The 12,570-nt window shown below is 38.9% G+C and overlaps 1 protein-coding gene across 5 annotated transcripts in view; it reads right to left on the bottom strand.

Annotated features, from left to right (window-relative positions):
* Positions 1-12,570, bottom strand: part of dgkh (diacylglycerol kinase, eta) — an 89,566-nt gene that overhangs the window by 50,048 nt on the left and 26,948 nt on the right. For 4 of the 5 annotated variants that reach the window (XM_079618442.1, XM_079618440.1, XM_079618443.1 and 1 more), the window contains 2 exons: positions 8,070-8,180; positions 3,883-3,963 (listed from right to left, as the gene is read on the bottom strand). In XM_079618442.1, the coding sequence (XP_079474568.1) occupies positions 3,883-3,963; positions 8,070-8,180 (192 nt within the window). Of the gene's footprint in view, positions 1-3,882; positions 3,964-8,069; positions 8,181-12,570 lie in introns of those variants that run through there. The other variant, XM_079618445.1, reaches the window with a different exon arrangement.

Here is a 12,570-nt window from a genome sequence, read left to right as displayed (position 1 = left end):
GTCCATGAGCTAGCAACGGGAGCAACTTTATCACTCTCTATGGGCTTCTCCCTTGACTTTATGCCTCCACGTCCTCCCGATTGCTTGCGAGCTTCTCTGCCTGTCCATTACGGTAATTTTTCGACTTGTGCGACAGAGTCGCGCGGGTATGACGCAATCGTTAGCCTATTTTTACAAAAACTGCTTCTACGGGGCCATAACGTAAGATACAAGGTAATGGAGCCTTTTATACATTTTCGTGTTTCTTTAGAAATAAACAATGGACAAACGGTGTCTTTAAACGCCTCAGATGTAAAGTTATTCGCTGTCAAAGTGACGCCAAAATGAATGGGAGTCAATGGAATGCTAACAGCAGGTGGGGGTCCGCTAGCCAATGGCGGCGCCCAGGTCGGCTTCAATGTCTTTCGGAACACTGCCCCCCTGCTGTTTCCCGAAACCATATGTCGCAAAGTATCGTTCAACCACGCTGGTTTATGACGTCTCGCACGTGGTGGACTAATAAATTATTTTAATTAATCTGTTTGAGATCGAATTAACGCTAGATTTTGTCATATAAGTTACAGACATGGCATCTGAAGACCATTTCTAATTTTTCTCAGTTATTTTGCTTTATTACCAGACTCAATATTTGGCTCGTTCTTACATAGTAGAGCGCGTTCGCACATGCGCAGTCTTCAAAAACGGTGTTTTAAATCTCTTGACAAACTAAAAGACGTAAATTACATTTGTATGTATTCTAAATAAATAACACGGGCTGTACTGAATGTCAGCTTGCTTATTTTGCTAAAGATAAGGATTTATTCAGTCTACATCTCATGTAAACTAGAAACTATGCTTCTAACCACAGCTCGAGAGCTGTCGTTCCAACCACACAAGTTTGCGATGCTGTTTGCGAACGTTCGTTGAAACGATGGTTTCGGGAAACACCAAATCGTTGAACTATGCTGATAACGACGGAACTTGCGACCATAGTTGGCTAACGATGCTTTCGGGAAACGCACCCCAGAGTGTCATCTCACATTCCCTTTAAGAGCAGGCGCGCTTGTAATTGCTATTATAACGGCGGATTTGCAGCGCACGCAACTTACATGATGGTAAAGGTGATTTCGCAGTCTGCAGAATTTTGTTTCCTCTTGATGGACAACCCACTTTGTCAGATGTCCTTATATACCGATGTGTCTTGCCACTATTGATCAAACAGGTTTGATCCGTCATTACTACAATTAGCCTGAATAATTTGGGTAAATGTGTAAGCTAGATTTATGCCTATTTTTTTCCACATCTTCATGGACACCACAATGATTTCACTCGTGTGTTAATATTTTTCCTTGTAATAATGTATGATTTGCAAAAATGAAAACTGCTGCGTCTGTAGATAAGAGAAGCAAAGTTTATGCGCGTTGTGCACACGCTACATTATGGCCAAGCACGCAGCCTTAAAATAGCATATGACTAACACGCCACTGTCTTTAGACTAGGTTTCTCTTGGTCTGTGGCGGAATTGTTTTCTGAAACTGCAAAATAGCACCAGGGAACGTTTTCGCTAATAGTTAATTCGCTGCAAAATAGGAATGATACATGCGTCGGCGTACAAAGTCATTTGCGCTGGGTGCAAGATAGGGCCCTTAACCTTATATTTACTGCTTCAGGTTTTTCTCCTGAGAATAATATTGTGATTAAGCTTAATTGTTGTAACCATATTCACATTAAACGATGTGGTGTGCGGCGATTTTAATCGCAATAAACAGGCATAATCACATTATTACCGCTCTAAATAATATCCAGTACGTCCATACAAATGCATTTTGAATTTGATGTGAGTAGATTAAAACAATGGCCGATAACATGCATACTGTATGCCTATAATCAGCGAATAATTAGAATAATGAAAACTTAATGTAAACTGGAGTGAAGAGTTCTGCTTGTGTCATGTAGGCCTAAACATCTTACTGCGATTCAGACCTTACTCTGATTATTAGAAATAATCGTATTATTGGTGCACATGTGTGCTCAAGATATTGTACCACAAGAATTCTGCAGTCAAAAGTCTTCTCAATATGAGCTAAAAATTTCTCGTCAAATGATCCCAAAACCAAATAATCCAAGCAATGCTATACATATTAATTTTATAGCTTACGACTGTTTCATTTGTGACTATTTTTATTTCCACCACAGAATTTTAGGAGACACATCTGTTGCAACTTCATCAAAACATTACTCAATTAAGTCTCCAGAGACATGAGAGAGCGATATAACCTTCAAGAGCCTCGGGAGGACAATCAACCGCCACAGAGAAAATTCTCCCAAAAGACAAGTGTGTCATTTCTGCACCACAGTGTCAGAATAACAATGTTTTCAAACAGGTTTTCGAGTGGGTTTCAGATGCTCAGAAGAGTGTAATGTATTTCTGAAATCAGCAGATCGCCCCGCAGAACAAGAACATGCACTTTATTTCTAAAAAAAGCCTCAGCATGGGCCTCTCAATAATTTATAAGTATAATGAGCATCTGTTGTTTTTCCTGGCAGTGGGCGATTTCTTTCTTTTTTTCTGAGGGGAAAAAGCATTTGTTAAACGAGGCGGAGCACAGCAACTACCTCAGAGCACGTGCGCTACACACGCGTCCACGCGGCCCCTCTGTTAAACAATATATGCCAGCGATCAAATCATCCAAAGCATGCTCAGTGGAGCACTAACATCTCTGATGCTAAAAATAACCCCTCGTTCTCCACTGAGCTTTCTTAGTCCTCCGCTGTTTCTTTTTATAGCCGTGCCTGGGGAGCTGGCCTGCCGTTTTTAGAAGGACATGACCACAGTCGCTGCTCCTCGTCCCGTTTGATCTCAGCTGATGACACATGTTTACTTGCTCACAAACACACACAGATGCCAGAGCATGGAAAAGCACGACAAGTCTTCCCTTAGGCAGCATTTGCTCTTTTCACTGTGTAGAGAATAAGTAACCTTTATTGATAATGTTTTCTTTTCACCTTTCTTAGAAACAGAAGTCATTGGCTAAAGTTCTAGTGGTGAATGAGAGTCTACAAAATTGTTTGCATTCCCAATTGATTCAATAGCAAAAGAAAAATTCACTATAATGTGGGTAAGGTGTTCTGGGTGGTTGCTAGGGCATTGCTAGGTGGTTGCTAGGGTGTTTGTGTGGTTGCTAAGTTTCATAGGTAGTTGCTAGGGAGTTGATATGACAAGATTACACTGCCCAAAGTCAATAGAAGCCACAACCCTACGTTACTACAATGTTCTGGTGCTAAGATATGGTTTTTCATGTTCCTATACAGTTGCTAGGCTGATCTAAATGGTTGCTTGGGTGAAGAGAGAAGAGAAAAAGAGGTCAACATTTCTGTCACTCCCTCCGATGTTTTACAAACACTCTCTTGGTGTTTCTCTTACTCTCTAAAGTTACGTTTTTTTTTTTATCCAAGACGATAAAACACAAAGTATAATGTTATTATTATTATTTTTTTTTAATTAAAATTCATTAAAAAAAATGACTAGAATTACAATATGAAAAAACAGTATAAATGCATCGTCACAATCTGTAAAAAGGTTAATAGTAAACAATTTTGGATATTTATATTACCACCGCTCAATGAATATACAGCAAACAATGACATTAAATAATTATAATACAACATAATATAACTAATATAATATAATATAATCCAAATTTTATGTTTAGATGAGTGCTGTTATTAATTCGATTAATCGCAACTTACATAAATGTACAGTATATATATATATATATATAGTATATATATAGTATATATATAGTGTATATATATATATATATATAGTATATATATAAACTTTTATGTTAGATGTAATTAATCGATCTGACAGCACTAGTGTAGATATGTATCTGCTCTTACCGTGAAACTGTTGTTGACATTCTTTGTGCTTGATTCGGCAACACTCGCATCTGAAAGATCCACTTCGTCGAAAATAAGAGACTGTGAACAGGAGGAGAAAGAGGAGATCAGTAAACATGGACGATCACAGAGCCGCGCATTGACAATGTCTAAGAAAGCATACATCTTATGCATATTCATACTGTTCTATTGAAATGAAACAAAAATGAGCTTATTGAAATACTGCTTATCCCAGGGATGGGCAACGAGTGTTGCTGTCCTGCAGAGTTCAGCTCCAGCCCTAATCAAACACGCCTGAACAGGCACAATGTCTTCAGGATTACTGGGGCTACAGGCGGTTGAGGTTTGTCTTTGAGGGTTGAAGCTAAACTCCGCAGGACAGCGGCTCTCCAGGACCGACGTTGCCCATTCCTGCCTTATCCTATGCGCTGACATGCGTGTACTGTATGCTATATGAGTTAAAGATGGATCGCAGACAGCTGGGTGCGTCATGACCTCCTCCATCAGTGCAGAGAGCAAGAACTAAAGGCCTAAGATATGATACCATACACCACTTTCAGTGAAACCACAGCTAACAAAACATTTGACACTTTCTTCAGTCATAATTAGGAACATATAGGAACATATTGTCACGGATAAGGTATCTCTCATAATCGAAATTCAATTCAATTTATTAATTTATTTATTTTTTATATAATTTAATCTACTATTTAATTAGTCTACTTGATGCACACAAACAAAAAGATCAGATTATTCAGTGCATAAAAAAGCTCACCGAGGCTGCATTTATTTGATAAAAAATACAAGGAATATTGTGAAATATTATTACAATGTAAAATAACTATGGTGGATATATTTTAAAATATAATTTATTTCTGTGATGCAAAGCTGAATTTTTCAGCATCATTCCTCCAGTCTTCAGTGTCACATGATCCTTCAGAAATCATTCTGATATGCTGATTTGCTGCTCAAGAAACATTTAGTATTATTATCAATGTTAAAAACAATTGTGCTACATACAAAAAAATATTGTGGAAACTGTGATAAAACAATGTCTGCAACAATGTAAAAGTCTTTCCTGTAACATTTGATAAATTGTGTTTTATTTACTGACCTCAAACTTTTTTTTATATAGGCTACATCAGTGACCAGACATCAACCAGCTGACACATGTCTACTGTAGTGATACGATATATATACCATCATACCACCCAGCCCTATGTATAATCAAGTTAACGTATAAACTCGCATTTGAAGGATAAAATGTGTATTTCCAGGCTCCCTGAGTCCTTTCCATCAAGTTTCAATAGAATCAGTGAAGGTTTGTTTTGGTGATTGGCAGATATTTGAGTAAATTATGGTTTTATACTCAGGCGGTGTAAACAATGTGACATCCTATTTATGATCTGTGGGCTTGGCCGCTCTACAGCATGAAGTGCAGGCCTCCGCGTTTGGCTTTGCCGAGTCTGTCACAGACCCGAGTGCCATGCCAATACAAACAAAAGCCCCTTGTCTGAGCACAGCACAGTGTGATCGGCCACCTCGTTTCTGCCTGTGAGGTCTGTGGCGTACTCCCAGCTCTCTGTCACCACGCGCTAGTGCCACTCCATGTCATTCAGGAGCTATGCAGGAAGTGCTAGCTTGCGTCATGGCGTAGCAGCTGCATAGCTGGCGACTATTGGGCTGAATTTTAAGCACTCGCTCGTTCTCTCAGGATTCAGATCACGGACGAAACACCTGATTGCCACCCATAGGGCCTATGATGCGGAAAACGTGGATGGAATTGCGGAAGCCAGACACAAAAATTAAATTTTAAGTTTAACGCACAATGTCATGGAATTTTTGGGTGAATACATCAAATGTAGGGCTGCACACTCAATCAAATCGCAATATGGACTAACGTCCTGTTATTATTAAAGGGGTGGTATAATGCTCTTTTCACAAGATGTAAAATAAGTCTCTGATGTCCCCTAAGTGTGTATGTGAAGTTTTAGCTCAAAATACCCCACAGATATTTTTATATAGCATGTTAAAATTGTCACTTTTTGAGGGCGAGCAAAAACACACAGTTTTTGTGTCTATCCCTTTAAATGCAAATGAGCTGCTGCTCCCGGCACAGGGGGGTCGGACAAAGATGGAGAGACTTGAGAAGAAGTGACAACATGTAGACAACATTTCTGAATGGTTAGTTGATGAATTTAGGTAGTTATCTTCAAGTCATTTATTAGCATATTCTGTCATGATAATCTATAAATCGCTTCCCGGGGGCGGGGTTTATGTAAATTTTAGGGTTGGAATGTTGTGTAGTCCCTACCAGCTGTTTTGTTGTAGTCCTTAAAAAGTATTTTCTTTAAAAGCAAATATCTTCCTTTGCTATGAACTTTGAGCGTCGTAACTTAGCAGATGTTGTTTATGCTCAAACAGCAACATTACACACTAACTAAAGTTAAAAAAATCAACCACTCCTTTAAAGTGCAAAAAAATATGAAGAATGCATGTTCTGCGTGTTTCTGTGTAAATAAACGGCCTCTAAACGGTAAATAAACGGTAAATAAACTGTCACATACTCCAACATGTGCAACACTTGTAGTGTTTTCAATGTCTGCGCTCTCACTATATGAGGACATGAACACATGAAAGAAACTGCTCTGAGAGTCCCTTCAGCAGCATTTCACCATTTCATTTGATTTAAACTATCGTCATATCATGTATACACAGACAACCTGTGAAAAAAAGTTTGCTTTTGAAGAAATATATTTCTACTGTTCAGTAGAATTTACTTCTCAATATAATAAGAAAAATAATACATTATTAAAACGTTATTTTTTTACGAAATATCAGAATTTTTCTTTCATTTTCACTTTAACAGTAAACAGAATTTTTGAAAAGATAAAACATTTCATAGGAAATTGGAAATTGGAAAAGTTTTATGAATTCAATTGATTAGAAATGCTTTTTGATTATTAAAATGTATTTGTTAACCATTCAAATTTAAATACAAAATGCGGTTAAATTGTATGTTTTAACACTAGATAAAACATTTCATAGGGCCTTATTCTTGTTAATAAATTAATAAATTGGAAAAAGTTTTATGAATTCAATTGATTAGACATGCTGTTAAATTGTATGTTTCATTATATCAATTAATTAGACATGATTTTTGTTATAAAAAAAAAAAAAATAAATCCAGAACTATTAAAATGGAAACAAATTAATTTGGGGTCAAAATAAATCAAAATTTGTGAAAAAATAAACCGAATTTCACAGGCCCCTACATCCATAACCTCAGGAAATGCAGCTGATTGAGCAGAGAACAAACGGATGAAGGCAAACACACTCAATGCAAGGCTTGCTTTAAGCGTCTTCGTGGTGGAGGCACAGAGACACACTAGAGGGTAAAACGTCTCCCCCAGACACGGACAATGACACACAAGGCACGTCTCCGGGACTCTCCTCTTCAGAAGCCTAAGCAGACAAGCAGACGTGTAAATGACGTGATGTCGCTTTAGTTGTTCCACAGCTAAACTGTTCTCGTCCAATGAGGAGAACAGGCATCCCGAACAACGCCAGGCAGGGTGATGGGCGGTCTGCAATGTCATTGATGAAGGCTAGATATATTAAGAGGGGGTCGCTGTTGTTTCTGACCCGAATCGCCACCAAGCCTTCCTCCGATCCACTGGGGCCAAGAGTGGGCGGCGGACGGCGGGCACCGGTCCAGCAGACGGAGAGCACCCTCCAGCACACGCGGCTACGAGAGACTCGATACTGCCAGCGGGTCAAAACGCCACCCGCCTGCCATAGTGCAACCACACACACACACACACAGTGACATTAAAGGCATGGCAGAAGGTGCAATGCAGGTGCCCATGTGCAGCTCTCCAGCCCCTCTCAACACAGGCATGCCCAGTAACAGAGGTCCAAATTTGACTACCCCCTTACCTTAGATCACTCTGTAGGGCTTACAGAGGGCTTTACTGTACACTGTAAAAAATGTTATCATCATCATGGAAATGTTTTTGACAACTGGATTTTCTTCATCGGGAATTACATACAATTAAGTGCTATGGGTTTGCTGTCTTTAAGGCAGTAATTAAAGGTTGCAATTGTTTACAGTGTTGTGAGTGTGTAGTAGAAGAATCAGTATCAGGATGTAATCGAACACTAGTTCTGTGTGGTACTAAACTCACCTTGGCATCCTTGGCATAGTAGAGTGTACGTCCCCGCAGTTTGAAATAACGCTTTTTCCAACGCTGGAATGAGCTCGTCTGTTTCAGAAGCAGCCCTTCCTTCACACTCGTCTGTAGAAAGAAAGAGATGTTTAATAAAAAGTTAGAAACAAAATATCACCAGTAGGGGTGGGCGATATGGCCAAAATCACGATTTGAGTTTTTTTTTATTTCACAATATAGTTATTTTTGCTTTAAAAAAGGATTTAATGATTTTTGATTTAATAATTTACTATTGAAATTACATAAATCTTGCCACCAATTGCAATATCACACACACACACACACACACACACACACACACACACACACACACACACACACACACACACACACACACACACACACACACACACACACACACACACACACACACACACACACACACACACACGCACGCACACACATATACTAATACTCTAACTAATACTAGCCTAAGTAATAGGCTCTCAAGCCTATAGAAGGGAAGTAAGCAGTCAGTGATACAATATAAACAAAGAAACTAATTACAAGCAATAGAACAACAAACAAAAATAGAACAAAGACACAAATGAAATAAATCTACCTAAAAAAACGTCAAGAACTATAAATAATAAATACTACATAAATTGTATTGTATAAGTAATCAAATGTAAATAAAACACTGCATAGTCTTCCCTGTGTAAATTTACATTTATTCTTATTAAATATATACTGTACATTTGTATCAGGCAAGAGCAGTAAGAGATGTTCTCTCTTTTGTTGTTTGATAACCATTAATGGCAGACAGCAGCAGGTTATTTAGGCTGCCGTCACTTTAAGACTGAATGCACGGATCCAATATACTGTTACACATGCGTTTTCTTTCTCAACTGTTTACGTTCACTTAAAGGATTACTTCACTTTCAAAAAATGTTTTGCTGATAATTTAACCGATAATTTTGCTGACCGATCGTTTCGCTAGATAAGACCCTTATTTCTCGACTGGGATCGTGTAGAGACTTGCATTGAGACGGACATTTGAACCTTTTTTTGAACATTGGGATAGATGGTTGCCATTGAAGTCCATTCTGTGTAGAAAAATCCTGGACTGTTTTCCTCAAAAACCTAAATTTCTTTTCGACTGAAGAAAGAAAGACATGGACATCTTGGATGACATCGGGGTGAGTAAATTATCAGCAAAACATTTTTTTGAAAGTGAACTAATCCTTTAAGACATAAATGAATGTGTTCATGAGGATACTTGCAAAAATTGCTATTTTGACGCGCAATTATGCGTATTTAACCAAGCAAGCCCAATCACATGGCAAAAGGAACTCAGTTCAGTACTCACGTTCTGTATGTGCAGCGGTTTTATGTGCGTGCATCTCTCAGCACGTGCATATAGCCAAATGAGTTCTCTTTCACTGCTTTTTGTGTTTCAACGGTTTAAAATAATTTGTTTTTAAACAGCAATGCTTAAACTCATGTTAATGACAAGCTTTCATGGTCATGCCGAACAACAACGTCACGTGAACTTAACCACGATAGAGACGATAGTCCAAAATCTTTACCGGTTGACAAATTTCTACAGGTTAATCTTGTCTAGAGTGATAAACAGTAGTTGTCAGTAGTGATAAACTGATTAGTTTTGTTCCGAAACCTAGACATTTTTATATTGTTCCAAAGCTGACACACCTCGTTTATTGTTAATTCTAAGTGTTGATAAAAACAATTCCATCTAATTAAACTGTTATGCTCTTTTTGTGCATATTAGACTATCGTGTTTTTAGCTTAGCAACATGCTAGCACCAAACTATTTAAAACAATTGTAAAGGCCTGTTCACTCCAAAGGCTGATAACTATAAAGGTTTAATAATCATTCTAATTCTATGAGAATGGGGACAGCCACACCACAACTATAACTAAAATAAGATGAACTACAGTGTATCGTTAAAATCAGTCAGAGCATTTTGTTTTTAGCTGATGAATGATAAAAACATTAACAGCCAGAATCCACCCAACTTTAAAGAGACAAGACAAGAACATTATCATAAATCATAATATCATAATAAAGTTACCGTTACAGTTTTCTTTATAGTTATCTTTCTTGGTGTGTGAACCACTTGGCCTTAAGTGATAAGGCGTGGTCACATTTACTGTTGCTCTGAGAAATTCTGCACACCCATTTTAATATGAATCTGTGCATTTGGGAGTTCCGCTTGAGGCCAAAGAAAGTTCCAAGCTAAAATGTTTTTGTGGTGTGTGTGAGACCATTAATGGAGTTGCTGCCTGTGTAGAGTGCATCAGTTCAGTCACTTATGAGGTTAGCTAGCTACAGTATTTGAAAGCAGTGTAGATGTATTCTCAATGCAAAGACTGCTCCAAAATGTAGTATGATTATGCAATCTTCTAAGTTCACTTCTTTTGGCCAAATTCATCCAAGATGGCGGATAAAACAAGATAAATGTTGATTAAACACTTAGAACAAATACTGTACACAAGTATGCAGCTACAAGCACTTAGGATGCACTTGCATTTGGTTATTAGCCGTGCAAAATCAACTTTGTGCATTGTGATGTGTCATGCAATGCATTCATAAGTGCGTATATACTGGCCATGTGCTCACGGTTGAGTTCACGTATTTGCGTGATCGTATAGGCTAAGTATGTTTCTGACCTTGTGATTATTAAAAAAACAAAGCATAGAGATAAAATATAATATGTCTAATATTAAAGGGGGGGTACAATGGTGTTTCATGTATTCAGAGTTGTTTACAGTGTTAAAGAGATGGATTCTCATGCTAATAATGGCCAAAGTTTGAAAAGTTATTTTGAACGAATAACAGAGAATTTCTGTGCTAAAAATCATACTTCCGGGTTGCAACACGTTTCGGCCATAGACAGTATATAAGATGGACACAGCGACCCCATAGACTTCAACGGAGAAAAGTGAAGCCCATTTGAAGCACTCACTTCCTGATCGCCAGGCGAACTGCGCAGGCTCAAGCTGAGCTTGAACACGTGAGCAACGTGTCTGACAGCTGTCAGTCTTCTAGTAGCTGTGCGGAGAGAAATCTGAATCATTCCCTTCCGAATCTCGCAGAGACGGAGAGCGTGAGCATTAGCTGTCCATGAGCTAGCAGTAGGATCAACTTTATCACTCTCTGTGGGCTACTCCCTTCACTTTATCGGACTTTATGCCTCCACGTCCCCCCGATTGCCTGCGAGCTTCTCCGCCGGTCTATACGGTAATTTCTCTACAGTGCGACAGAGAGTCGCGTGAGTTATGACGCAATCGTTAGCCTATTTTTACAAAAACGGCTTCTACGGGGCCATAACGTAAGGTACAAGGTAATGGAGCCTTTTATACATTGTCGAGTTTCTTTAGAAATAAATAATGGACAAATGGAGTCTTTGGCCGCCTCAGATGTAAAGTTATTCGCTGTCAAAGTGACGCAAAAATGAATGGGAGTCAATGGAATGCTAACAGCAGGTGAAGTTCTGCTACAATGGCGGCGCCCGCGGAGGCTTCAGTTTCCGGCGGATGGATTACCCCCTTGGTTTCGGCTGGTTTTTTTCTATCGTAGATCTAATGACGTAGACCAGAGTGGAACTCCTTATATGAGCATTGCTCTCGGAAAAGCGCGTTCACGCACACGTCGACCAGAGGAGAGAAAGACCGCGCTTATCGACGCGCTACTACCGGAAATCATCATCAGCAGCGCTAAATAGGAATGGTTGATGTCAAGAATGTCTCCAAAAAAGTGTGTTTTGGGATGTGAGGGAGGGAAGTTTACCTTGTTCAGCTTCCCAAAGAACCCAGTGTTACTGGAACAGTGGATGCAGTTTGTATTTCCGGGACAGCAAAGGAGTTCGGCAAGTGCGGTTTTGTGTTCTGGTCATATCAGTGACGAATGTTTTATTAACAAGGCCCAGGCCGTCGCTGGATTTGCAAACCGGTTGCAATTAAAACCTGGCGCGGTCCCAGTGATAAAACACCCCATTCATGTAAGTACAAAGTACAACGGTATCACGCGCTCCCGCTTGACTCTATAGCTCCGCCCACGCCCAGAATCAAGGACCTCGGCTTTTTCCGGATAGAATCGGAAAGCTGTATTTTTATTTTATAAATAAGATGAAACTAAAGACTTTTTGGAGATATGAAGGACACACTATTACTCTATAGGTACTCAAGATTAACATGAGATTGACTGAAACTAAGTATTTTACCCCCCCTTTAAGGTATTTAGGACCCAATGGTATTTTACCCAATATTACTGTGTGCAATGCTTTTAAATGATTAGCTTATCATTAGCTTAGCAACATGCTAAAGCTAAACACTGTTGAATCAATTGGTTGCTGTCTGTATAGAGCATTATACAGTACATAGGCCACAAACAGTATATCCATTTAAGTTAGCTTATTGTTAAGTTTGCTTTCTATGTATGCAGTAGATAGCAAGGCAGGCAGGCAAGGTTTGGAAAAAGTATCAAATCTTTAGT

The sequence above is a fragment of the Phoxinus phoxinus genome, assembly GCF_949152265.1.
Source record: "Phoxinus phoxinus genome assembly, chromosome: 7".
In the NCBI taxonomy this organism is placed as follows: Eukaryota; Metazoa; Chordata; class Actinopteri; order Cypriniformes; family Leuciscidae; genus Phoxinus; species Phoxinus phoxinus.
This window is presented reverse-complemented; position numbering and strand designations above follow the sequence as displayed.